The sequence below is a fragment of the Bos grunniens genome, chromosome 2 (assembly GCF_055505025.1).
Source record: "Bos grunniens cultivar Pamir isolate PY7600 chromosome 2, Bosgru_T2T1.0, whole genome shotgun sequence".
Lineage (NCBI taxonomy): Eukaryota > Metazoa > Chordata > Mammalia > Artiodactyla > Bovidae > Bos > Bos grunniens.
Window position 1 is genome coordinate 8,402,879 of NC_141166.1, and position 26,446 is coordinate 8,429,324.

At 45.7% G+C, this 26,446-nt stretch overlaps 1 protein-coding gene and 1 long non-coding RNA gene across 4 annotated transcripts in view; one reads left to right on the top strand and one right to left on the bottom strand.

Moving 5' to 3' along the window:
- Positions 1-120: 120 nt before the first annotated feature.
- LOC147377396 (uncharacterized) lies at positions 121-26,371 on the bottom strand. 3 transcript variants are annotated; one of them, XR_015137593.1, is made up of 5 exons: positions 26,233-26,371; positions 17,607-17,861; positions 17,400-17,520; positions 3,670-3,783; positions 121-1,056 (listed from the first exon to the last, which is right to left on the bottom strand). It is a non-coding gene; the product is annotated as an uncharacterized LOC147377396 (long non-coding RNA). The 3 variants fall into 3 exon arrangements; XR_015137588.1 differs by having other exon boundaries at positions 3,670-3,859; XR_015137591.1 differs by lacking the exon at positions 3,670-3,783.
- GRHL3 (grainyhead like transcription factor 3) overlaps positions 26,276-26,446 on the top strand; it is a 36,075-nt gene continuing 35,904 nt past the window's right edge. Inside the window, exon 1 of the mRNA XM_086328413.1 lies at positions 26,276-26,408. Coding sequence (XP_086184539.1) covers positions 26,392-26,408 — 17 coding nt within the window. The 5' untranslated portion in view covers positions 26,276-26,391. The remainder of the gene's footprint in view (positions 26,409-26,446) is intronic.

The following is a 26,446-nucleotide window of genomic DNA, read 5'->3' on the forward strand; positions in this document are numbered from 1 at the left end:
CCTGGTACACCACTTGCCTAGTGTGGCTTAAAATGTGGCAACTGTGACTGAAGAACTGAATCTTAAATTTCATTTCAATTAATTTACATTTAAACCTAGAAACTGAATCAGTGTAAAACATTTTCCTATTAAAAACAGCTTTATTCAAAGACAAATATCATATGATATAACTTATCAGTTCAGTTCAATCGCTCAGTCGTGTCCGACTCTTTGCGACCCCATGGACTGCAGCACACCAGGCCTCCCCATCCATCACCAACTCCCAGAGTTGACTCAAACTCATGTCCGTTGAGTTGGTGATGCCATCCAACTATCTCATCCTCTGTCATCCCCTTCTCCTCCTGCCTTCAGTCTTTCCCAGCATTAGAGTCTTTTCAAATGAGTCAGCTCTTCACACCAGGTGGCCAAAGTACTGGAGTTTCAGCTTCCACATCAGTCCTTCCAATGAATATTCAGGACTGATTTCCTTTAGGATGGACTGGTTGGATCTCCTTGCAGTCCAAGGGACTCTCAAGAGTCTTCTCCAACACCACAGTTCAAAAGTATCAATTCTTTGGTGCTCAGCTTTCTTTGTAGTCTAACCCTCACATCCATATATGACTACTGGAAAAACCATAGCCTTGACTAGATGGACCTTTGTTGGCAAAGTAATGTTTCTGCTTTTTAATATGCTGTCTAGGTTGGTCATAACTTTTCTTCCAAAGAATAAGTGTCTTTATATTTCATGGCTGTAGTCACCATCTGCAGTGATTTTGGAGTCCCCCAAAATAAAGCCAGCCACTGTTTCCACATTTATTTGCCATGAAGTGACAGGACTGGATGCCATGATCTTTGTTTTCTGAATGTTGAGCTTTAAGCCAACTTTTTCACTCTCCTCCTTCACTTTCATCAAGAGGCTCTTTAGTTCTTCTTCAGTTTCCGCCATAAGGGTGGTGCCATCTGCATATCTGAGGTTATTGATACTTCTCCCAGCAATCTTGATTCCAGCTTGTGCTTCATCCATCCCAGCATTTCTCATGATGTACTCTGCATATAAGTATTACTTATATGTGGAATCTAAAAAAAAAAAAAAAATGATACAAATGAACATAAGTTACAAATAATTACAAAACAGAGACTGACTCAGACTTTGAAAACAAATGTATGGTTTTACCAAAGAGAAAAGGCGGGCGGGTGGGGGGTGGGATAAATCAGGAGTTTGGGTTTAACATATACACACTACTATATATAAAATAGCTAATTAACAAGGACAGATGGTAAAGAATCTGTCTGCAAGGTGGGAGACCTGGGTTCAATCCCTGGGCTGGGACGATCCCCTGGAAAAGAGAGCAGCTACCCACTCCAATATTTCTGCCTGGAGAATCCCATGGACTGTATAGTCCATGGGTCGCAAGGACACGACTAAGTGATTTCACTTTTACTTTTTTTGACTGTGTAGCACAGGAAACTCTACTCGGCACTCTGTAATAACCTACATGGGAAAAGAATCTGAAAAAGAAGAGATATGTATATATATACCTGAATCACTTTGTATGTCTGTTAGTACCTGAAATGAACACAACACTGTAAATCAAATAGACTTCAATATGAAAAATAAATTGAAAAAGGACAAAAAAGATAATTTCATTGTTTTGGTATGACTACATTTTATTTTTAATATATCATTGATTTTTAAAATCAAGATAGAATTCCTATACCACTCAATTCACTATTTTAAAGTATACAACTTAATGGCTATCGGTGTATTCACAAGGTTATACACCCATCACACTTATTCCAGAGCAATTCATCACCCCCTAAAGAAACCCTGTCCCTAGTAGCAGCCACTCCACACGCCCCAACTCCTAGTCCCCTGACAACCACCATCTGTTTCCTTTCTCTATGGATTTGTCTATTCTGGACATTTCACATAAAAGGAATCATTCAATATATATATATATGGTCTTTTGAGTCTGGTTTCTTTCCCTTAGCCTCTGTTTTTTCCAAGCTTTCCTCCTGTTGTACTGTATTCCTTTTTAAGGCTGAACAATGAAAGTGAAAGAGGAGAGTGAAAAAGTTGGCTTAAAATTCAACATTCAGAAAACGAAGATCATGGCATCCAGTCCAATCAGTTCATGGCAAATAGGTGGGGAAACAATGGAAACAGTGAGAGACTTTATTTTTGGGGGCTCCAAAATCACTGCAGATGGTGACTGTAGCCATGAAATAAAAAGACACTTGCTCCTCGGAAGAAAAGCTGTGACCAACCTAGACAACATATTAAAAAGCAGAGACATTATTTTGCTAACAAAGGTCCATCTAGTCAAAGCTATGGTTTTTCCAGTAGTCATGTATGGATGTGAGAGTTGGACTATAAAAAAAGCTGAGCACCAAAGAATTGATAATTTTGAACTCTGGTGTTGGAGAAGACTCTTTTTTTAAATAAAAGCTTTTATTATGATTTATTTGGCTGCACAAGGGTTATTTTAATTGCGGCATGTGGGATCTAGTTCCCAGACCAGGGATTGAACCTGGGGCCCCTCCATTGGGAGTGCAGTGTCTTAGCTACTGGGCCACCAGGGAAGTCCTAGAGAAGACTCTTTAGAGTTCCTTGGATTGCAAGGAGATCAAACCAGTCTATTCTAAAGGAAATCCGCCCTGAATATTCATTGGAAGGACTGATGCTGAAGCTGAAACTCCAATACTTTGGCCATCTGATGTGAAGAGCTGACTCATTGGAAAAGACCCTGATGCTAGGAAAGACTGAAGGCAGGAGAAGGGGACGACAGAGGATGAGTTGGTTGGATGGCATCACCAGCTTGATGGACATGAGTTTGAGTAGGCTCAGGAAGTTGGTGATGGACAGGGAAGCCTGCTGTGCTGCAGTCCATGGGGTCGCAAAGAGTCGGACACGACTGAGTGACTAAACTGAAGTAAACAACTGTATGGATATACTACCTCTTGTTAATTTACCAGTTGGTGGACATGTAGATTTTTCCACTTTTTGGTCCCTAGCCCTTGAAAATGTAGCATCCAAAATGAGCTGTGTTGTAGTATTAAAATCTGTATCAGAGTTTAACAATTTGTACAAAAAAAATAAGTTCCCCTCATTAAGCGACTTAGCAGCAGCAGCATTAATGCTTTATGTATATTGACTACACACTGAAGTAATAATTTTAATATGTTAGGTTAAATGTATCGTTTTTTATAAAGACAGCCTAAGAACAAGGCAGGAAAGAGTGAGCTGTTGAGGAGGGGCAGGGGCCCGTTCCCCCAAGATCTCACACCCCCTGCCCAGTGCTGAGTCTGAACAGGGAGCAGCGTGGGCCTGGCAGCAAGAGCAACCAATCTCACAGTCCCCCTGCCTTGGCACCCAGGGGAGCTCCAGAGAGGACAAGTCCAGGCAGGAGCTGGTGGATGACCATCTCCCTGGGAGGAGACCCGAGACTGGAATCCCTGCACAAAAGGAGTAACTGGAGCGGCCAGCGACAACAGTGGCTTCTCTGAGCACCTGGTCTGTGCCTGGCCGGAGAGTCGATCAAGTCCCCACAAGCTCCTGGGCTCCTCTCCTTGCCCAGGAGGGAGGGCAGTGACTGGGCAGAGACAGAGGCGTCTTTCTCTGGGCACCAGGCAGCAGGGTCCCGAGCAGCCATGGGGAGGCTGGAGCCCAGGCCCTGCTCGGTCAAGTACCTTGGGTGCATGTCCGTAGGCAAGTCCATTCCACTCTCTGGGCTCATCAAGACTGGATGAGATGACTTGGAAGGAGTTTTCCAGCTTTACTATTTCAGGTTTCTGCTAAAAGTCCTGAGTGAGATATCGTGAGCTCAGGGCAGGCTTTATCCTTCCCAGCTGTGTGACGTCTATGCTCCTCATTCCCCGTCTTTAAGGTGGAAAAGTAATCATTACCTCACAGTGATACCACAAGGTTTAAACCAGACAAGTCGTTGCTGACAGTGCTCACTGTGTACCAAGCACTGTCCTAAGGGATTTGGATAGATGAGTTGATTTAATCCGTCCACCAAACCCTCTAAGGCAGGGGTCCCCAACCTGTGCGATCTAATACCTGATGATCTGAGGTGGAGCTGATGTAATAATAATAGAAATAAAGTGCAAAATAAATGTAGCACACTTGAATCGTCCGGATACCACCCACCCACCCCACACCACCACCATCCTGCTCCGTGGAGGTCTTCCCTGAAACTGGTCCCTGGTACCAAAAACTTTGGGGACAGGTCTCAGAGGAGTCCCATTGTCCAAATTCATATAGTGAGGATGCTACAGAGCAAGGGTTTTGAACCCAGAACGCCCAACTCCAGAATCTGTTTCTTCACCCACATGCCAACCTGCCTCCAGCATGGATAGGAGGCATCACATTTCCTCAATAAATGTTGGAAAGGGGAGGAAGGTGATATTCCATGATTGTTAAAATACCTCTGGCGGAAACATTACTAAACCTACAGGGACACCAAGCCCAAAAGGATGAGGTGACGTGTCCTGGGCCACCGCCAAAATGGTGACAGCGCGAAACCCGTCTCCTGGCTCAGAGCTCCCCTATGCATTTGAAACTGGAGTAGATCTCTAGTTATGCATGCAAATCTGCTGGCAGATATGTGGCCCTGGCCTAGGCTGATTTCGGCTGATTAAGACCTGAATACCAGGGCAGTGCTTCTGGAAGTGCCTTTGCCTTCTTCTGTGCACAGTCTCTGAATTTCCTCCAGGTACCATTTTTAGTTGTTCAGTTTTGCGTTATTAAGAACTGGCTGTTCAGGGCGCTTAAAGTCACTCTTGTCTTTGGAGACTCGGTTTAGATAGCTCGTGAGTGTTTGTTGTGTGAAGAGCGTGTACTAGGCATGGGAGCTACACACGGCGGGAGCTGTTCATACCTCCCTGCCCTGCCCTCTGGGAGTTCCAGTTGAATCAGACAGACAGAACAATCCCCTTGCTCAAGAAAATTGCTTACAGATGGACCAAAATGATAAAAACCAGTGTTGGTGATGATATAGGGAAACAGTCACTCTGGTTCCCTCGTGGTGGGAAAAGAACTCAGTATAACCTTTCTGGAGGGCAGTTTGGTAACAGGTATCAAAAATCATAAAATTGTGCCTACCGTAAAACCCCCCTGAAATTCTACTTCTCGAAATTGGCTCCAAGGAAATAATGATGGCTGGACACAAAGGTTTAGTCGTAGTTCATGTAGCATTGTTTATAAAAATAGAAATATTGGGTACGTCCTGAATATCCATCAGTGGGGGACTGATAAATGAGGCCATATCTCCCATACAAAGGTCATAATGGAACATTTGATGTTGGAAAGAGATTCACATCATCAGCTATTGGGGGTAACAAGCAGGTTATATACAGGATCTATGGTGTGACAGCAATTTTTTTTCCCAAGAATCTGCATTTGCTATAAGAAGAGATAACATTTGTTGAACTATGGATGGAGGTTCGTGACATTGTACAGGAGACAGGGAGTGAGACCATCCCCAAGACAAAGAAATGCAAAAAAGCAAAATGGCTGTCTGAGGAGGCCTTACAAATAGCTATGAAAAGAAGGGAAGTGAAAAGCAAAGGAGAAAAGGAAAGATATACCCATTTGAATGCAGAGTTCCAAAGAATGGAAAGGAGAGATAAGAAAGACTTCCTCAGCAATCAATGCAAAGAAATAGAAAAAAAAAAAAAATAGAATGGGAAAGACTAGAGAGATCTCTTCAAGAAAATTAGAGATACCAAGGGAATATTTCATGCAAAGATGGGCTCAATAAAGGACAGACATGGTATGGACCTAACAGAATAAGAAGATTTTAAGAAGAGGTGGCAAGAATACACAGAAGAACTGTTCAAAAAAAATCTTCATGACCCAGATAATCACAGTGGTGTGATCACTCAGAGCCAGACATCCTGGAATGTGAAGTCAAGTGGGCCTTAGGAAGCATCACTATGAACAAAGCTAGTGGAGGTGATACAATTCCAGTTGAGCTATTTCAAATCCTAAAAGATGATGCTGTCAAAGTGCTGCACTCAATATGTCAGCAAATTTGGAAAACTCAGCAGTGGCCACAGGACTGGAAAAGGTCAGTTTTCATCCCAATCCCAAAGAAAGGCAATGCCAAAGAATGCTCAAACTACCGCACAATTGCACTCATCTCACACGCTAGTAAAGTAATGCTCCAAATTCTCCAAGCCAGGATTCAGCAATACGTAAACCATGAACTTCCAGATGTTCAAGCTGGTTTTAGAAAAGGCAGAGGAACCAGAGATCCAATTGCCAACATTTGCTGGATCATCAAAAAAGCAAGAGAGTTCCAGAAAAACATCTATTTCTGCTTTATTGACTATGCCAAAGCCTTTGACTGTGTGGATCACAATAAACTGTGGAAAATTCTGAAAGAGATGGGAATATCAGACCACCTGACCTGCCTCTTGAGAAACCTATATGCACGTCAGGAAGCAACAGTTAGAACTGGACATAGAACAACGGACTGATTCCAAATAGTAAAAGGAGTACGTCAAGGCTGTATACTGTTACCCTGCTTATTTAACTTCTATGCAGAGTACATCATGAGAAATGCTGGGCTGGAAGAAGCACAAGTTGGAATCAAGATTGCCGGGAGAAATATCAGTAACCTCAGATATGCAGATGACACCACCCTTATGGCAGAAAGTGAAGAAGAACTAAAGAGCCTCCTGATGAAAGTGAAAGAGGAGAATGAAAAAGTTGGCTTAAAACTCAATGTTCAGACAACTAAGATCATGGCATCTTGTCCCATCAGTTCAGTTCAGTTCAGTTCAGTTCAGTTCATTTGCTCAGTCATGTCCGGCTCTTTGCGACCCCATGAATTGCAGCACGCCAGGCCTCCCTGTCCATCACCAACTCCCAGAGTTCACTCAAAGTCATGTCCATCAAGTTGGTGATGCCATCCAGCCATCTCATCCTCTGTCATCCCCTTCTCCTCCTGCCCCCAATCCCTCCCAGCATCAGAGTCTTTTCCAATGAGTCAACTCTTCGTATGAGGTGGCCAAAGTACTGGAGTTTTAGCTTTAGGATCGTTCCTTCCAAAGAACACCCAGGACTGATCTCCTTTAGAATGGACTGGTTGGATCTCCTTGCAGTCCAAGGGACTCTCAAGAGTCTTCTCCAATACCACAGTTCAAAAGCATCAATTCTTTGGCGCTCAGCTTTCTTCACAGTCCAACTCTCACATCCATACATGACCACTGGAAAAACCATCCACTTCATGGCAAATAGATGGGGAAACAGTGGAAACAGTGGCTGACTTTATTTGTGGGGGCTCCAAAATCACTGCAGATGGTGATTGCAGCCATGAAATTAAAAGACGCTTACTCCTTTGAAGGAAAGTTATTACCAACCTAGACAGCATATTAAAAAGCAGAGACATTACTTTGTCCACAAAGGTCCATCTAGTCAAGGCTATGGTTTTTCCAGTAGTCATGTATGGATATGAGAGTTGAACTATAAAGAAAGCTGAGCACTGAAGAATTGATGCTTTTTAACTGTGGTGTTGGAGAAGACTCTTGAGAGTCCCTTGGACTGCAAGGAGATCCAATCAGTCCATCCTAAAGGAGATGGGTCCTGGGTGTTCATTGGAAGGACCGATGTTGAAGCTGAAACTCCAATACTTTGGCCACCTGATGTGAAGAGCTGACTCATTTGAAAAGACCCTGATGCTGGGAAAGATTGAAGGTGGGAGAAGGGGATGACAGAAGATGAAATGGTTGGATGGCATCACTGACTCAATGTACATGAGTTTGGTTAAACTCCAGGAGTTGGTGATGGACAGGGAGGTCTGGTGTGCTGCGGTTCATGAGGTTGTGAAGAGTCAGACATGACTCAGCAACTGAACTGAACTGAACTGAACATTAGTTGAGTCACTTTTAGGTGTTATTTCAATCATATAACATAGATGCTGTCTTTAAAATTAAAAAATATTTATTTTTTTAATTTTCATTTTACAATTGAGGAATTGAGGCTCAGAGGGTTCAAGAGACTAGCCCACATGTATACAGCTAGGGTTAGAGTCCAGTTGGAGAGGTTGTGCACTTAACTGCAGGGCAGTGGCCTTCCTCTAAACGGGTAAAGTGCAGGGAAGAACAGCGGTGGTTCTCTTTGGATAAAATTTCTTCGTTATGTGCACTGAATTTTTTTTTCCCTTCTCAAAGACCATGGGTCTCTTTTGAAATAAGACAAAATCATTTTTTTAAATTTCAAATAACCTGACCTGTTGAATTCTACACATCAGAGACCAAAAGCACGACCTATTGAGAAGACTTTTCCCTGGCAACTCCTCTACCTGCCACACAGTGTTTCAGGTTGAGGGCAGAATACCCTAAGGTCTGGTCTTTAAAACTACAAAGGGGGACCCTCATCCTCAGCCAGGCCCCCTCAGGCAGAATCCCAAAGGTCAAGGTTCCAGTTGGGGGGTTCCAGTCTTCCCGTCAGCCCTTGAACTCCAGGGTCTGGACTTCACCTGCAGTTCTAAGGTGGGCACTTGGGTCACAGTGGCCCTGTTCCTGTTGTAAGGCTTCAAGCCAATCCACTTCAGAAAGAGTTGGGCAAGGAGAAGCCCAAAGATTCTTTTTTTGACCCAAATCATAAAAATTCCCTGGAGTCATTCCCACCAGGGAGTTGGCTAGGGTTTTTTCATTTTGTTTTGTTTTGTTTTATTCCCTGGGCTGACTGGCTACTCTGCTGTGCTTATGATAGAAGTATCTGTCACAGTGGCTTAGACGACTATATCCTGCATTTGGAAAGAATTCTGTGTGTGTGTGTGTGTGTTTGTAGCACGTGGGGAATGGGAGGAGGAGGAGACAGGGAGTTGTAATCATAATAGCAAAATGATAATACTAATAAACTCAACATTTACTGAGATCTTACACATGCTGAGAGGTTTACATGCATTATCTCATTGAAGGAATCCTCCCTTAAAAGCCATGAGGTAGGCACTGTTACACCAGTCTCGAAGGTGGGAGAACCCATGCTAGGTCATATGAAACAACTTGCCTATGGTGATGTCATGCAACTGATAAATGGTGAAGTTAGAGTTACAAACCCAAGTCTCCCTCTAGTTAAGCACCCACTTCCTGGGGCTGTGGGAGCCCTCCAAAGACTTTACACTTCCCGGAAATACACACACACACACACACACACACACTGTCAATTTCAGGGAAACCACTGTTTTCAAGTCTCACATCTCACCTGGATTTAAATGTGCCACTCTGGAGCTAGTCCAGCTTAATGGCTCTGAGATCAGGCAGTCCTGGGCTTATATCCTATTTCTAGCACAACACATTCCTCTGACCTTAGGCCTCAGTATTCTCAGTGTAAAGTAGTAATAGTAACACACACACACACATACATAATCACATAAAGCTTGGACAGTTCAATTCAGTATCTCAGTAGTGTCTCTTTGCGACCCCATGGACTGCAGCACAGCAGGCTTCCCTGTCCTTCACCAACTCTCGGAGCTTGCTCAAATTCATGTCCATCGAGTCAGTGATGCCACCCAACCATCTCATCCACTGCACATAGATACTATTGATTAGTTGCAAAGTCATGTTCAACTCTTTGCAATCCCATGGACTGTAGCCCACCAGGTTCCTCTGTACATGAGATTTCCCAGGTAAGAATACTAGAGTGGATTACCAGGGGATCTTCCCAACACAAGGATGGAACCGGGGTCTCCTGCATTGCAGGTATTATCTTTACAGTCTGAGACACCCTTAATTTGCCTATAATGTAATATAGCTAATGTATATAATGTAATATAGCTAAACCATTCACATTTGTGATGCAGACTTTTCTCTTTTCAGACTTAATGGCTACCCGGTATCTCATGGGGATTAAGTGTGTGCATACATACTGAGCGACTGAACTGATACTGAGCTGATATATATGGGGTCACAAAGTTGGGGTCGACTGAGCGACTGAACTGCTCTTTGCGACCCCATGGACCGCAGCACGCCAGGCCTCCCTGTCCATCACCAACTCCTGGAGTTTACCCAAACTCATGTCCGTTGAGTCAGTGATGCCATCCAACCATCTCATCCTCTGTCATCCCCTTCTCCTCCTGCCTTCAATTTTTCCCAGCATCAGGGTCTTTTCCAATGAGTCAGTTCTTCGAATCAGGTGGCCAAAGTATTGGAGTTTCAGCTTCAGCGTCAGTCCTTCCAATGAATATTCAGGACTGATTTCCTTTAGGATGGACTGGTTGGATCTCCTTGCAGTCCAAGGGACTCTCAAGAGTCTTCTCCAACACCATAGTTCAAAAGCACCAATTCTTTGGGGCTCGGCTTTCTTCATAGTCCAACTCTCACATCCATATATGACTACTGGAAAAACCATAGCTTTGACTAGATAGACCTTTGTTGGCAAAGTAATGTCTCTGCTTTTTAATATGTTGTCTAGGTTGGTCACAGCTTTTCTTCCAAGGAGCAAGCGTCTTTTAATTTCATGGCTGCAGTCACCATCTGCAGTGATTTTGGAGGCCCCAAAATAAAATCTCTCACTGTTTCCATTGTTTCCCCATCTATCTGCCATGAAGTGATGGGACAACTAAATATACGTATAAGGAACTTAGCACACAGCTTGGCTCACAGCAGCTGAAATACGTGATAGCACTTGTTGCTTTTCAAAATTAAAAAAAAAAATCTTATAGTTTTATCTATTGTTTGACTGTGTCCAGTCTTAGCAGCAGCTCTTGAGATATTTAGTTGCGGCACTCAGACTCTTAGTTATAGCATGTGGGATCTAGTACTCTGAACAGGGGTCGAACCCAGGGCCTCTGCACTGGGAGTGCAGAGTCTTGGCCCCTGGACCACCAGGGAAGCCCCTACTTTTATTTTTATGAATCTGGCTTTAATTCAATTTTGCAAACATTTGATGAGTACTTGCTGTGGGAGGGCCCTGGAGGGAGTTCACATCAGGGAGGCAGACGTGTACACGTATAATTCTCACGGAAGGCGGGCTATGGTAAGTGGTGTGCTGCTGGTATAGACGGAGTGCTTTGACAGAATAATGGACAATGGAGTGAATTCTTGTCAGGGTGACCTATGTGGTAAGATTTTCATTTCTAGATTAAATTTACAACACAGGGAACTGCACAGATCTTAAATATACAATACAATGAATTCAGACAAATGTACACACTCATGTAACCACCGTCGGAATTAAGGTAGAGGATCTCTCCATACCCGAAGAGCCCCTGTGCACCCCTCCCCTTCTAATCAAATCCTATTCCCCAAAGGCAACCACAGTTCTGATTGTTTTTTTTTTCCATAACAGATTAGTTTTCGCCTATTTTTGACTTTTGTCTAAATGGAATCATTCATAATGTTCTCCTTTTGTGTCTTGCTTTCATTTAACATGGGTGGCCAGTTCTGAACTGAGCCTCGAAGCATTGCTAGGACTGAATATGTGACAATGGGGGCCGGGGAGGAAATCTGAGGCAAAAAGAACAGCTCAGGAAAAGGAAGGAAGGAAGAAAGACTGTATCTGGGGAGGTCGGTGCCACTAGAATGAGTACCCGATGGGAAGGAGTAGGAAAGAAGGATGAAAAGGTAGGTTGGAGTTCTGCTCTATAGAGTTTTAAATGCCAGGTCAAGGCATATAACCTTTATCCTGAAGGAAGCAGGGAACAGGATTCCTGGGCAATAAAGTGGACTGATGAGATCTGGGTTTTGAGACCATATATATATATATATATATAGCTGGTAGCATAAAAATGGAGTGGGAAGAGCCTGGAGGCCAGGAGACCAATTATTAGATCATTCATTGCTTCACCCTAAAAGTATTTATCTGATACTGGGCTCTGCACTTTGACTATTTTCCATTGCATTCCATCCCTGGCTTGGTCCTCGGAAAAGGAAGTGAATAAAAGTTGGTAAACCCTGTCTGCTGGCTGTTTCAAATTCTACTCCTCCTCTTCCGTGCAAAACCCCTGATTTTTTTCTGGAAGTAGCATCTTCATCAAATTGTGTTAAGAGACTCTTCGTCCCCATTGAGTATGTCTTTCTTGAAGACCCTACAGATCAGATGTCACCTTAGATTATTTATCATGTTATGTTAGATCAGCGCAGAGAAATAGGAAGGTCAGCTTTATACTCTGGTGGCAGGCTGAGGGTAGCATCTAAGTATGTTCCACAGTGGATCACTGGTTCTACAGGTTTTATGGATATATAGTAGAGATGAGGGGAGATGATCTCATGGTCAGCTCAGTTTGTTGAAAAAACAAACGAAACAGGCTTTCTCACTGCAGAACTCTTTGGTGACTTGGCTTGATAGCTGTATACGGTTAATTTCTTGAAGAGTCTGGTATGAAGCTTTCCCCAAATGTTTCGATCCTAGCACCTTTTCTGCCTGGAGCATCTTGGGCATTCTTGTGTCTCCCAGGATATATTTCTGGGATTCCCTGAAATGACTTCAGAGGATTTGGAAACAGTTTGGGTCCAGGAGAGTTATGGAGCAAACGGCACAGGAAACTGGAGCCAGAGCAGGGCAGAGCCACCTGCTGTGAAGAAAAGACAGCTACTTCCTCGGGAAGGCACAGGGACAGGAGGGAAGGAAGTGGGCTTGCCGTGGGCAGAGCAGTTACACAAAAGCAGGAAGAGGAAGACACTTCCCAGCTAGAGAAGGAACGGGCTCAGGGCTGGACTAGACCCTGGAAAGGGCATCCACACTGCAGAATTCTTCCAGACTCTATCCTCAAAACTGGCTGCATTTGGACCTGGCATTTGCTGGGCAGGGGGGAAAAGTCCATGGTAACTGGCCATTGGACATGACAGTGACTGGGAAACAGGGTGCTCCATCTATCCCTGGAAACAGCCTCTTCCACAGACAGAAGTGAAAGTAAAAGTCGCTCAGTTGTGTCCAACTCTTTGTCACACCCATGGACTATACAGTCCATGGAATTCTCCAGGCCAGAATACTGGAGTGGGTAGCCTTTCCGTTCTCCAGGGGATCTTCCCAACCTAGGGATTGAACCTATGTCTCCCACATTGCAGGCAGATTCTTTACCAGCTGAGTCACAAGGTAAGCCCAAGAACACCAGAATGGGTAGCCTATCCCTTCCTGAGGGGATCTTCCCGACCCAGGGATCGAACTGGGGTCTCTTGCATTCAGGAGGATTCTTTACCAACTGAGCTATGAGGGAAGCCCCAAGAGCCCTGAGCTATCAAAGGACTAAAAAGCGATCAGGTAGGTCTTCTGGAAAACTGAGCCTGAGGTTTCATAAAAGGTGGGCAGATCTCTGCCTGGGCACAGCTTCACCAACAAGGCTTCACTCAAGTCTGCACGAAGTCACGGCTGCAGCGGATGCCCTGCAGTATACAAGTGCCAGCTCCACCACTGACTCTGAGCAAATCACTTTACTTTTCTGGACCTCAGTTTTCTCACCTGAAAAATTAAAACCACATTCCCCACCCCACGCCCACCCCCCACGCCCCCCCTCCCCGCCACCCCACAGTGAAGCCAGTAATTTTTAAAGTAAGATAATGGATGTAAGGTGTTTGGCACAATGCTGGGTACTCAGGGCTTCATAAAAGGTCCCTCTGTTTGCTAGTTACCACCAACAAATTCCTCTTAGACCCACTGTCTCTGTAAAGGTAAATTTGTTCCGTTAAAATGGTTAAGTGATGTTTTACTGTAGAGGGTAAAAACTGGTAGAACGAGTTGAAACAAACTGCTTTTCATTTTCAGCAAATCCCACCCAGCTCATCCCCCTGCAGCTTCAAACAGAGCCTAAGAATAACTCAGTGGGACTCTGCACTCATGGAGACTATCTGGGGAGGGACTCCCCAGTCCTTAGGGATGCTGACTGCCTCCCCTTTCCCAGTATTTGTCTCCTGCAGGGGGTGGCTGAGACAGCCAGGCGGGTCAGGAAGGGGGGTAGGGTCAGAGGTCACCAGACCAAGAAGAAACTGTTCTATTTCCCTGGCGGGCCCTGTTTTACAATAGATCAGAACATTTTCAAGCTACAGAGGAAACATCCCTTGCCATAAACTAATCCTTTCTGATTAGACTCTTGCCTAAGGCACAGAAGGGTAAAATCCTGGGGTATGATGTTGGGGGCTGGCTGGTTCATTGTGATGCGGTTCACTGTGATGCCCGCTTTGCTTTCTTCCCTGAGGCCTGGCTGTGGCTCTAGTAAGCTTCTTGGGCTCTTTCTAACAGTTCCTTGGTTGAGAAGGCTCAGCCTAGAGGCTGCTGGATGGGGTGGCTTTTGAAGATGGGGTCAAGGGTCCTGGGATTTGTGAAATGTAATTTTGGCAGATGAAAACATCTGGTACTTTTTTTTCCTTTCTGGGTTTTTATATATATATATACCTTCAAGGTCACAGTTCACAGATATTACATAGGTAAAAAGAACCCAACTGACCTTCAAACCCCAAACTTTCATTTCACAGTTGAAGAAACTCAGAGATGGGGAGTTAACTTGCCTAAGGTCTACACAGCCAACAAGTAGCAGAGCTGGAACTCATACCCCAATCTCTTGACTCTGGGTCCAGCACCTTCTCCCTCATTGCATAACAACAGGACTATGTGCCAGGCACTATATTAAATGCTTCACATGCATTTAATCCTCATAACCACCCTATGCTGCTGCTGCTGCTAAGTCGCTTCAGTAGTGTCTGGCTCTGTGAGACCCCACAGACAGCAGCCCACCAGGCTCCTCTGTCCCTGGGATTCTCTAGGCAAGAACACTGGAGTGGGTTGCCATTTCTTTCTCCAATGCATGAAAGTGAAAAGTGAAAGTCGTTCAGTCGTGTCCGACTCTTCGCGACCCCATGGACTGCAGCCTACCAGGCTCCTCCATCCATGGGATTTTCCAGGCAAAAGTACTGGAGTGGGTTGCCATTGCCTTCTCCAACCACCCTATGAGGTAAATAATATTATTATTCCCATTTTTACAGATGAGAAAACAGACTCCTGAGAAACAAGTTATGAAGCTCAGGGTCCCAGCTAAGGAAAGGCGGAGCCAGGTTTTGAACCAGGGTCTTGAGACCTGGAGCTGGTCACCATTCACAGGAAACTATCTAAGGCGCAACAAGCCTTCTAAGTTGACAGCCCTAACTTTCAATCCCCCAAACCACCTCACAGGCCACAAGGAGCCCCAGAGATTGGAGAGTGGAAGAGAGTGAAACAAACATAAGCTCCCAAGCTTGTCCCATCCAGACGGTGCTTGTGTCTGAGGTGTCACTTAGTTCAAGGATAGCCAAATGAAATACTGTGACCCTAAACTGGGCCATCAGTCAATTCAGAGACCACTAGGAATTTGGAAGTACAGTCAAAGCCACTGGCTAGAGAGTCAAGTCTCTATCATCTGCCTATCAAGATTCTGATCTCCAGGGAGATTTCCCTAGGGTCCATCAGTGGGTAAAACTGTGGGGATCTGCACACGACCTAGGAGGGTATGAAGGACTGAGTTTATTGCGAAAGGGAGTGGGTTGAGGCTGAAGGAAATCTCTCTTTAGGGAGAGCTGCCGAGGCATGACTCAGATTTCAGAGGCGCCTGGGCAGAGGGGAACATTCATGCTCACGTCCCCTTGGAGGCTGGGGAGCCTGGTGACTAACTCCCAGGCACACCTGCCTTGGGCTGAGTGTCCTGGGTGGCAGGAGCAAGGGAAGAGACAAGACAGGAATGCACTGTTTCACTGGGGAGGCCGGAGAGGCCCATCCCTAATGATAGCAACAATAGCTTACATCATTAGGATTGAGTGTACAAGAGTGGTGTAAATGCTTTGCATGTGTTACCTCATGTAAAACCTTACAAAGTAGAAGTTTAAAGATGAAGAAACGGAGGATCAAAGAGATCAAAGGACTTGCCCAAGGTCATACAGGTAGTAAACGGCAGACTCAAGATCTGAACTCAGGTAGCTCATCTCCAGAATCGAAGTTCTCAACTAGATGTGCTTTGTCGTGTATGTCTGTGTGCACCGAGGCAGGTGCATCTGCAGATTACAGTGAACTCTCGTGGAATCCTCCAACACACACGAATCACTGTTATCTGAGAGTAAAACCAATTTCACAAAACTACAACCATAGACAGACTAAAGTGGAAAGGTTTTCCCCAATAGACGAATTAGATGAAGGTTCACCCGCCAGGCTTCCATGTGGGCAGAAGGAGACACATTATTCATTTCTCTGCCCACCCTGTGTATAGATGCTTGGCCAGAGCTGGCCCTCACTAAGTTCACTGAATGACCGCTTTTTCAGGCAACAGAAAATGGTGGTTCAGGGATTGAATTTATGAGCCAAACAGCCTGGGTTCAAATCCTGGCTTGGTCACTCAATTCCCTCACTCCTTTAAGCCTGTTTCCACACCTATAAAGCAGAGGTGATGACTGTACCTCAATCTTTGGGCAGTTGTAAGGATTGAGTGAAACAGGGCAGGTAACATGCTTAGCCCAGTCTGATATATAGTTACGTGTTCAAAAAATGAGAGCTACTATTGTAATTTTTAATGATGAAATTAAAAAAAAATCATTATAATAGTACTTTGGCTACCTGATGTGAACCGATTCATTGGAAAAGACCCTAATGGTGGGAAAGATGGAAAGCGGGAGGAGAAGGGGACGACCGAGGATGAGGTGGTTGGAGGGCATCACTGATGTGATGGACATGAGTCTGAGCAAACGCGGGGAGTTGCTGCAGTCCATGGGGTCACAGAGAGTCAGACTGGCGACTGAGCAACTGAACTGAATGATGAAGTAAGTCTCCATACTCACTGAATGAACAAATGAATTGACATGTGAACACAGCTGGATTCCAGAGCAATTGGGGTGGGGGTGATGGAGTCAAATAAATGAGCCTGTCTGGGAGGGAAAGCTGGCCCTGCCACCGCAGGACACGTGGCCAGGCCATATGGGCAGCCTGTCTGGAACGCAGGCTAAAAGGGGAGCTGGGACAAGTGAGGCGTGGTGAGTGGTTGCTGACCTTCCAAGGTAACTGCCCGCCTGAGGGACCTGATCTTGGTGTAAGATACGGTTTGCAGGTCCCTCTAGGCCAGTTTTTGAACTATTCTCCTTTCCTTTCCCCACTGCTTGACCATCTTCACCCCAACTGAGAGACTTAAAAACGTCTTCTGGGCAGGCCAGCAGAGGATTCGGAAAAACCCTCCCCTCAATGAGCAAGGGCAAGCACTTAACCTCTGACCATGTGGCCTCTGCCTTCCCCAGCAAATCCCCTCCCCTCCGACTTCACCCTCCTCCAGTGAGATGAGATCTAAACAAACATCAGAGGCAGCCTTAGAAGGAAAACCCTTAAGGAAAAGGAAAGGACTTTATGGGTTAATTGTGCCTATCTGAACCTCCCTAAGCCCGGAGCAGGCCACACCTGTCCCACCCGCCCACCCTACCCCAGCTCCCTCTAACCTAGGATGGCAGCCCTGACCCCAGACACTCACTTCTTCTATTCAGCAACCGGGGTTCCAGGATCCTCTCTGTCCAAACCAGGCCTTGTACATTCTTCCTCTGTAGTTCCTCAAGGAGACTGTCATCTGAATACCCAAGTCCCCAGTGTGACCCCTTCAGATAGATGAAATACAGAAGAAAATGCATTTTCAGCCTTGCTTGCCAGGGTGGTGGTAGGGACTAAGGTGCTTCTCACTTACTTTTACTTGAAGCTCTCTTTTATTTGGAAGTGGGCAGTATCTGGTTTAATGCCCTTTTTCTGAAGTGGGCTGGTGATGGCCCACAGTGGTAGGAGGTGGGCTACTAGGGCCCGAGGCCAGGTCCCTGGAGAGAGTGAGCCTCAGGGGCTGAGCCAGCCGGGTTCTGTTCTTCCAAGTGGGTCCTCTCCTTCCAGGACAGTGGCCACATTCTTCCTGGCACGGCTCTCTCTGGCTGCCTCCTGTTCTGGCTGGTTCCTGGCAACAGAGAAAGAATCTCCAGATAGCAGTCTGGCCGCTTCTTCCTTCTCAGTTCAGGGATAAGCCTTCTCTGACTTGCTATTCCTTAATAACTATAAAGAGTCTCTCTCTCTCTCTTTTTTGCCCCTATTAATGGGAGAAATAATGTTGACAGATACACGAAAAGAATAAACTTTTTATAAATCACCCCTGATCCTACCACCCCTGATACTCTCTGGTGCGTACCTTTCCTATTCTTTCTCCACTCATGGAAATGGGTTTTAAAAATAGGAAAGGACTCATTTACTAACGGTAAAGAGTAGCTGAAAGACTTAAAAGTTGGGAATCTGACCCAGGTTCATTCGAGACCAGCTCAGAGACCCCCCCTGGAAATGACCTTGGGTGGAGAAAGCACCAGGAGATGGTGAAGGACAGGGAAGCCTGGTGTGCTGCAGGTCCCTGGGGTCACTAAGAGTTGGACTGAGACACTGAACGACCACCAGACATTTCACTTCGAGGCCTCACTTCCCTTGTTTGTAAAATCAAGATAATAGTACTTACTTCACTTGGTTGTTGTGAGGATTAAAGGAGACTAAACAACTGAGCTCAGTGCCTCGAACACAGTAAAGACTCAAAAATGCTAACAATCGTGCTGTAAGCATAGGAAGTAATTTCCCCGGTGTTAAGGGGCTTTCTGTAGCATCCTTTTGAACAGTGACACAATATCCAACTATATTCAAGGATCTTAATTTACTTTACTGAGACTCTGCTGAAGGGTATTTATATTAATTCTAATTTTTCAGAATTATAAACAATGCTCTGATGCATATCCTTGCAGATAACTTTCCACACACAGATTATTTGCTAAGGCTAAATTCCTATGAGTGAAAATGTAAGATCAAAGGATGAGTTGAAATCTAACTCCAAAGTCTAGACTGATTCACACTCCCTCCAGCAAGGAGACAGCTTGCTTTCTCTCACTCTTGCCAACACCATTTTCTTTCATCTTTATCAACTTGATAAGTGGAAAAAAAAAAAAAAAAACAACAACCCTGCTTCTCTGTTTCCAGATTTTTCTTTTTTTCTTTTAAGGGAGCTCTCAGGATGACTTTAGACCCCATGATTCCTCATGTCCTTCCATTCCTTTCAGAAGGAATGTAGGTGGTGTTATTGGCAGAACTGTGATAAAAATCTAAAGTACAGAGTGTAAAAGGGCCTGGAGGCTGCCCACTCCTTGTCCTGATTCTTCATGAGTACAACTTCCAGGTCCTTCCATGCCTTCCAGTTAGGACTATATTCTGCATGTTGGGTGTGCGGCCTGTCCCTCCACTTAAGTCCAGCGATGGGGTAGAGAAGAATATTAGGATGAAATAGGGCTTTGGGTGCACACCCAGGACAGTATAACGGGACCCACAGGATCCATAAGGTATCTATGGTGATGTGAAGTTCCAATCCAAGCTCCTTTGCTTCATTAGGGGTATTTTCTTTAAGCCTCAGTTTACATGGGGCCAGTGATAACATTCTGCCCTGCCTCTCTGTGGCTTTATCAGAGAAGATAAACCATAGGAAAACACTATGTAAGCTGAAAAGAGCTTTATACATAGAAGAGGCTTTTTTTTTTTTTCTCCTGACTGCACTGAGCAGCTTGCTGGATCTTATTTCCCAGACCAGGGATTGAATTCTGGCCTCAGCAATGAAAGTGCCAAATCCTAACCACTGAACCGCCAGGGAATTCCCTGAAGGAACTGTTTTGAAGGAAGGCTGAATGCTGAGTGCCATAAACTGTGTAGTCAGGCCGGTAATAGGTGGTGGCTGGGGATCCCTTTCTAAGCTGGGTGCTCACCTATAACACCAGCTACCTACTCCGGGCCATTAGCTCTACATGGAGACCTTATTTACTCCACAGATCAATCCACTGAGGGACGATGTGGTCCCTGAAATTTACAGACTGAGTCATTGGCCCAAAGGTATATGCTAATAACAGGAAGAGCAAGGATTCAAACTTCGGAGGTCTTTCCCTGGGGGTGGGGACAGAAAACAACAGCTGATATCCCAGAATGTCAATGACCTTGTGTAAATTATACACATTTGTTCATTTTTCATTTATTCAACAAATACTTCTTGAACACTTATTGAGATCTGGGACAAAGTACCAAGGGAGGTTTTTCCTTGTATAGTTTCTGCAGTCCAAATGCTAACAAATCCTTCCTTATCTTCTAAGTGCTATCAGCCAACCTATCTATTTTCTTTCCCTCCTTCCTTCTTTCCTTCTATCCTTCCATGACTTTGTTCCAAAAGGGAACACAGGAGGTTGAAAGGACTGTTCCCATGGCTTTGGGGTCATGTAGAGCTTGATTTGATCCTACTTAAATACTAAGTAGATAGCTAAGTGATCTTTGATGAGTTACCTCACGTTCCTGAGGCTGCTCCTCCTCTGTAAGATGGGGAAAATTATGACAACCATGCCACAGGACTCAAGACAGTTACATGATATGTACACGTAACACACCTAGAACTGTGCCTGGCACATACTGAGGACACCATGTTATCTCCTTTAATTCTCATAGTGATCATTTCACTGAGAAGGAAATCTGAGTAATGAGGAGGTGAAGTTGCTTGTCCAAGGTCTCGGGCAGCTGACTCTGGAGTTCCTCCTTTAGAAACTTGCTCAATACTCTAGGAGTTGTCTGTCTGGAATGAATAACGTGATCCCATTTTGCAGGGAGGAATGACACAAAGCATTTAAAGAAAGCATCATAGGGTAAGTGCTCAATAAATGATAATAATTCTAATTAAGATCTGATCTGATTCCTGAATTCACTGCCCAGAGCCTTCGGGTTGGAGAGCCCTATTCTCCATTCATGCATCTTATAGGGAAGCTCTGAACAAGGACTGTGAGCTTTTATTATCTTTATCTCCACTTTTACTCCAGGAAGAATGCACCACGATGACCATTTAGTCAAAGGGCACTCATTTTGATTTAATTACGGCAGAAAGTGAAGAAGAACTAAAGAGCGTCTTGATGAAAGTGAAAGAAGAGAGTGAAAATGTTGGCTTAAAGCTCAACATTCAGAAAACTAAGATCATGGTATCTGGTCCCATCATTTTATGGCAAATAGATGTGGAAACAGTGGAAACAGTGGCTGACTTAATTTTGGGGGGCTCCAAAATCACTGCAGATGGTGACTGCAGCCATGAAATTAAAAGACACTTACTCCTTGGAAGGAAAGTTATGACCAACTTAGCATATTAAAAAGCAGAGACATTACTTTGCCAACCAAAGTCCATCTAGTCAAGGCTATGGTTTTTCCAGTAGTCATGTATGATGTGAGAGTTGGACTATAAAGAAAGCTCAGTGCAGAAGAATTGATGCTTTTGAACTGTGGTGTTGGAAAAGACTCTTGAGAGTCCCTTGGACTGTGAGGAGATCCAACCAGTCCGTCCTAAAGGAGATCAGTCCTGGGTGTTTGTTGGAAGGACTGATGTTGAAGCTGAAACTCCAATACTTTGGCCACCTTGTGTGAAGAGCTGACTCATTTGAAAAGACCCCGATGCTGGGAAAGATTGAGGACAAGAGGAGAAGGGGACGACAGAGGACAAGATGGTTGGATGGCATCACCAACTCAATGGGCATGAGTTTGGGTAAACTCCGGGAGTTGGTGATGGACAGGGAGGCCTGGAGTGCGGTGGTCCATGGGGTTGCAGAGAGTTGGACACGACTGAACGACTGAACTGAACTGAATGACATTTAAACTGGGATTTTGTTTATAATTCCTAATCACAAAAGCACAATCAATGCAGAAACTTTGGTCAGGGAGGAGAAGGATAGGGAAACAATTAAAATTCTGTCATCCTGGGGAATTCTCTGGTGGTTCAGTGGTTAGGACTCTGCGCTTTCACTGCTGTGGGCCTGGGTTCAATCCCTGGTCGTGGAACTAAGATCCCCAGTTGGGGATGTAAGATAACACAAGCTGCCACATGGCCAAACAAACCAAATAAATAAATAGAATCCTGTCATTTTGGCACCCACAGAGGAGCACTGTTGACATTTGGGTATTTGTCCTTTCCATGTTTTTATATAGGTCAACAAATTGTCATTAAGTGTGGAACAACCATAAAGTTTTAACGTGTTAGAAAAGGAAGAGCTGTTAGCAGGGCATTCACACTCAACACTGCAAGGCCCCTACTGTAAACAGTGCTGTGACTGTGCAGTGCACAAGCTGCAGAGACAAATAGAGCAGCTCTGGCTCTCAGCAGTCACCTAACTCAGGGGTCCTAACCTTTCAGTTCAGTTCAGTCGCTCAGTCGTGTCCGACTCTTTGCAACCCCATGGACCGCAGCACGCCAGGCCTCCTTGTCCATCAACTCCCGGAGTTTCCTCAAACTCATGTCCATTGAGTCCGTGATGCCATCCAACCATCTCATCCTCTGACATCCCCTTCTCCTCCTGTCTTCAATCTTTCCCAGCATCAGGGTCTTTTCAATTGAGTCAGTTCTTCCCATCAGGTGGCGTCCCATCAGACGCCAAAGTACTGGCGTCTCAGCTTCAGCGTTAGTCCTTCCAATGAATATTCAGGACTGATTTTCTTTAGGATGGACTGGTTAGATCTCCTTGCAGTCCAAGGGACTCTCAAGTGTCTTTTCCAACACCACAGTTCAAAAGCATCAGTTCTTTAGCACTCAGCTTTCTTTATGGGCCAACTCTCACATTCATACATGACTACAGGAAAAACCATAGCTTTGACTAGATGGACCTTTTTTGGCAAAGTAATGTCTCTGCTTTTTAATACGCTATCTAGGTTAGTCATAACCTTTCTTCCAAGGAGAGAGGGTCTTTTAATTTCATGGCTGCAGTCACCATCTGCTGTGATTTGGGAGCAAAAACTTTCCTAACAGTTACTGAGTGCTATGTGTCAGACTCAAATTCATGTCCACTAAGTCAGTCAAGCCATTTAACCATCTCATCTTTTGCCACGCCCTTTCCTTTTTGCCGTTGATCTCTCCTAGCCTTCATGGACATGAATTTGAGCAAATTACTGGGAGACAGTGGAGGATAGAGGAGCCTAGAGTGCTGCAGTCCACGGAGTGACCAAGAGTTGGACATGACTCATCGACTAAACAACAGCAACGATGTGCCAGGCAGGCTTCCCCAGGGGCTCAGTGGTAAAGAACCCGCCTGCCAATGCAGGAGACGCAGGGTTGATCCTGGGGTTAGGAAGAGTCCCCTGGAGGAGGAAATGGCAACCCACTCCAATATTCTTGTCTGGGAAATCCCACGCACAGTGGAGCCTGGACTACATGGACTGTAGTCCATGGGTTTGCAAAGAGTTGGACTCTACTGAGTGACTATACAACAGCAGTGCACTTCACATACATTATCCTATTCCCATAATAAGCTTACGAGGGGGATACTATTTTTATAGCCATTTATAGGTGGGGAAGCAAGCTCAGAACGCTTAAGTCATCTGCCCAAAATCACACAGCTAGTAAACAGTTGGGCTGGGATCTGAACCCAGGTCAGCCAGTCTCAGAGTAAAGCTATCAGACAGCACAGATAACTCTTAGCACTATGCTTGCAATATACAAACATGAAATAAATTACAGTCATCATTACTTACTGTTATTATTGTGAATACAATCATTATGTCACATATGATTGGTGAGTCTCTGTTTTCAATCTCCTCTGCCAAGAAACCAAGAACTGGGCCAATCCAAGAAGGGGAAGAGATGCCAGCCCAGCTGAGCCCTGGGCTGTGCCCACGCCACACAGGAGTAGGAAATGGGCAGGAGTGGGGGAAAGCTTGGGAGCGTCTCTCTAAAAAACCTGGCACATCTGAATCCTTCAGCAAAGGCCTAGAACAGACCACGCCCTCAGACTGGGAGGCTTAGCTCCTGCTGGAGGGTCCTAGCGACCTTATAATCTGGCTCATGCTACCCTGCTGACCTACCCTGGACCACAGTCCTTCCATCTCATCCAGGTGCCTTCTGGACATTCCGTGTGTGGAGACGTTAAAAACCCTCTGCCCCACGACCTGCTGATCTCTGTAGATGGGTGAGGGCGATTAAAGAGACATGATCCACAGGTGTAGAGAGAGAGGACCCATTTAAAAAGCCCAGCGAGCACAGACACGCTGCCTGGGTTCCCAGTCTCCACCTGAGCCCAGCCAGCATGAGTCACCCCCATGGCCCTTTACCCGGGAGTTGCAACACAGCTGAAAGAAACTTCACAGCCTTCCAGGAGGCGGGCAGACAGGGACACAGACAAGTGTGCCATCCTTCGGGCAGTACTAAGCTCTGCAGTTACAACTGGCACCAATGGCCCTCCTGCCACCAATAAACCCTGCCAAGGGCTTGGGCATCCAGGCTCTGCTCTCTGATCAGATCCCAACTCTAGCGCTACCCCTCCTAGGCCATGCAGCTTGAGGAACTTATTTAATCACTTCATACCTCCGTCTCCTCATCTCTAAAACAGGGATAACACAAGGGCCTATGGCATACAGCGGTTTTAAGGGGGAGACAAGGTATGCAAAGGCTTAGCACAATGCCTGATGCATGAGGTACGCTGGGCACCGACCGTCTGCCAGACACCATGGAAGGCGCTGGAGATTCAACAGTGACCCAGACAAGGTCTCTCCTCTTACAGAGTTTACATTCTAGAAGAAGGGATGAAAGACAATAAACAATTTAGAGAGATTTCCAAAAGTCACAAGGGATTCAGAGAGCCAGAATTAAGTGATGTGATAGTGACTGAATGCCTACTTTAACAAGGGTGGCGGGAGAGGCCTGCTCTGAGGAGGTGGCTTCATTAGCAATTATTATGATTATTTACTGTTATTTGTCAGGACCCCCTCCATTATCCCCAACATAGCTTCCAGCGAGGAACCAACCTCTGACAATTCTCTCCACAGGCCTGACCACACCCCAAGAGGGCTCCTCTGGATTCTGGCCTTACCTTGAAAACCTCCATCAGACTGGCAGGAGTAGGTGAAACTCCGCCTTTCCCCGAGAGAGAAAGGAGTGGGCCAAGGTGAGGCTCTCAGGAAGACAGAGCAAAGGGGTGATGTGTCAAAAGGTGTGTGTGTGTGTGGCGGGTGGAGGTGGGGGGTGGGGAGGAGAAAAGAGAGAAAACAAAAGATACCAAGACTGGCTTCGACTTCAGTTCAGATTACTCATGGTGGAAGCTCTATAAAAAGTTCTAGCGTTCTCCTGTTTGTTTGTGGATCTTCTGGGTTTACCAACCTTGTTCTTTATGGAAGACAGCTCATGGCAATCATTCCACAATTACTTAGTCTAACAGGCAACTGATTTCTCCTGCGTTTCCAACGCAGAATGAAGCACTTACTGGAGTTTGGGAAATGACCGGCTAGCTAAAGGTTTCAAAGGTGATCGACTTCAACTTTTCCATCCCTTGTGTGCTGGCCAGAGGTATGTGGTTTGCTGACATCTCATTCAGATCTGTATCACTCCAAATAAAAGGCTGCCTGCATCCTACACCCCCACCCCTGGCCATCAACACACACACACACACACCCCCTCCAGATCATAAACTCCAAGAGCAGTGACCCTGTCTTTTGGGCCTGTCTCCCCAGAACCCAGATAGGGCCTGGCACACATTAGGTGTTCCATAGATGTCTGCTGAATTGAGGCCACTGACCAGCTCAAAGGGACAGCCACATGCGGAGTGAGATGACTGAAGATTCAGATCTGGGCTCTGACACTCAATAGCTCAGGCCCTTGGGCAAGTCACGTTTACCCTCTGGCTTCCATTTCCTCACCTGTGAAGTGTGTGTGTAGGGGGAGGAAGAGAGCGTGCTAATAGCTACCACAGTGGGTTGCTGTGAGCCGTCAAGAGAAATCACCTGAATAACTGTAAAAGACTATTCAGAAATAAGCTTTCCCTTAAAGGGAGAGCTTTAGGAAAAAAGAAAGGGAACTCGCACAGAGGCCCACAAGGGAAGATCTGCTCTCTCCTTTGGGAATTCCCTGGTGGCTGTGAAGTAGTCCATGCTGGGTAGGGGAGGAGGCCAAGGGAATCTGGCAGGGTGGCGGGGCTGGGGGGTGAGGGGGAAGGATGGTCCAATGTTCCAAGTATCCAGGATACTAGAAACAGGAATCGAGATTTCCTGCAGCCAAGTATCTGTTTGTCCCTGTACTTTTCCTCTGGCTATCTTCTCCCCAGCATTTTTTTTTTCCTCCTCCCTCCTACCTCATCTCCACCCCCACCCCCTCACCAAGGAAGGAATTGGCCAGTTCCACCCAGCCAGCCCCCCAATGGCTCCGCCCCCAGCTCAGCAGGCCAAGAGTTAACAGCTGCACCTGTTGAGGTATACCTGCTGTCGCCGGCACCTGTACCTGTAGCCAATCAGCGCCAGCACTGCCGGGAACCTACCTGTCAGCAGAATCCCCACACTGAAACCTCAACATAAATCAAACAGTTCCCTGGGCAGGGAATGTCTGTGTCAGGCGAGAATTAGAGAGGAGCGGTCAGCAGAGCCTCGGTGCCCGGTGCCGATCCATCGTTCCAACCCAGGAGCCTGGGAGCAGGAAGATGTCGAATGAACTTGAGTGAGTAAACAACCGTGGATGCCTGGTGCTCTCTGAGC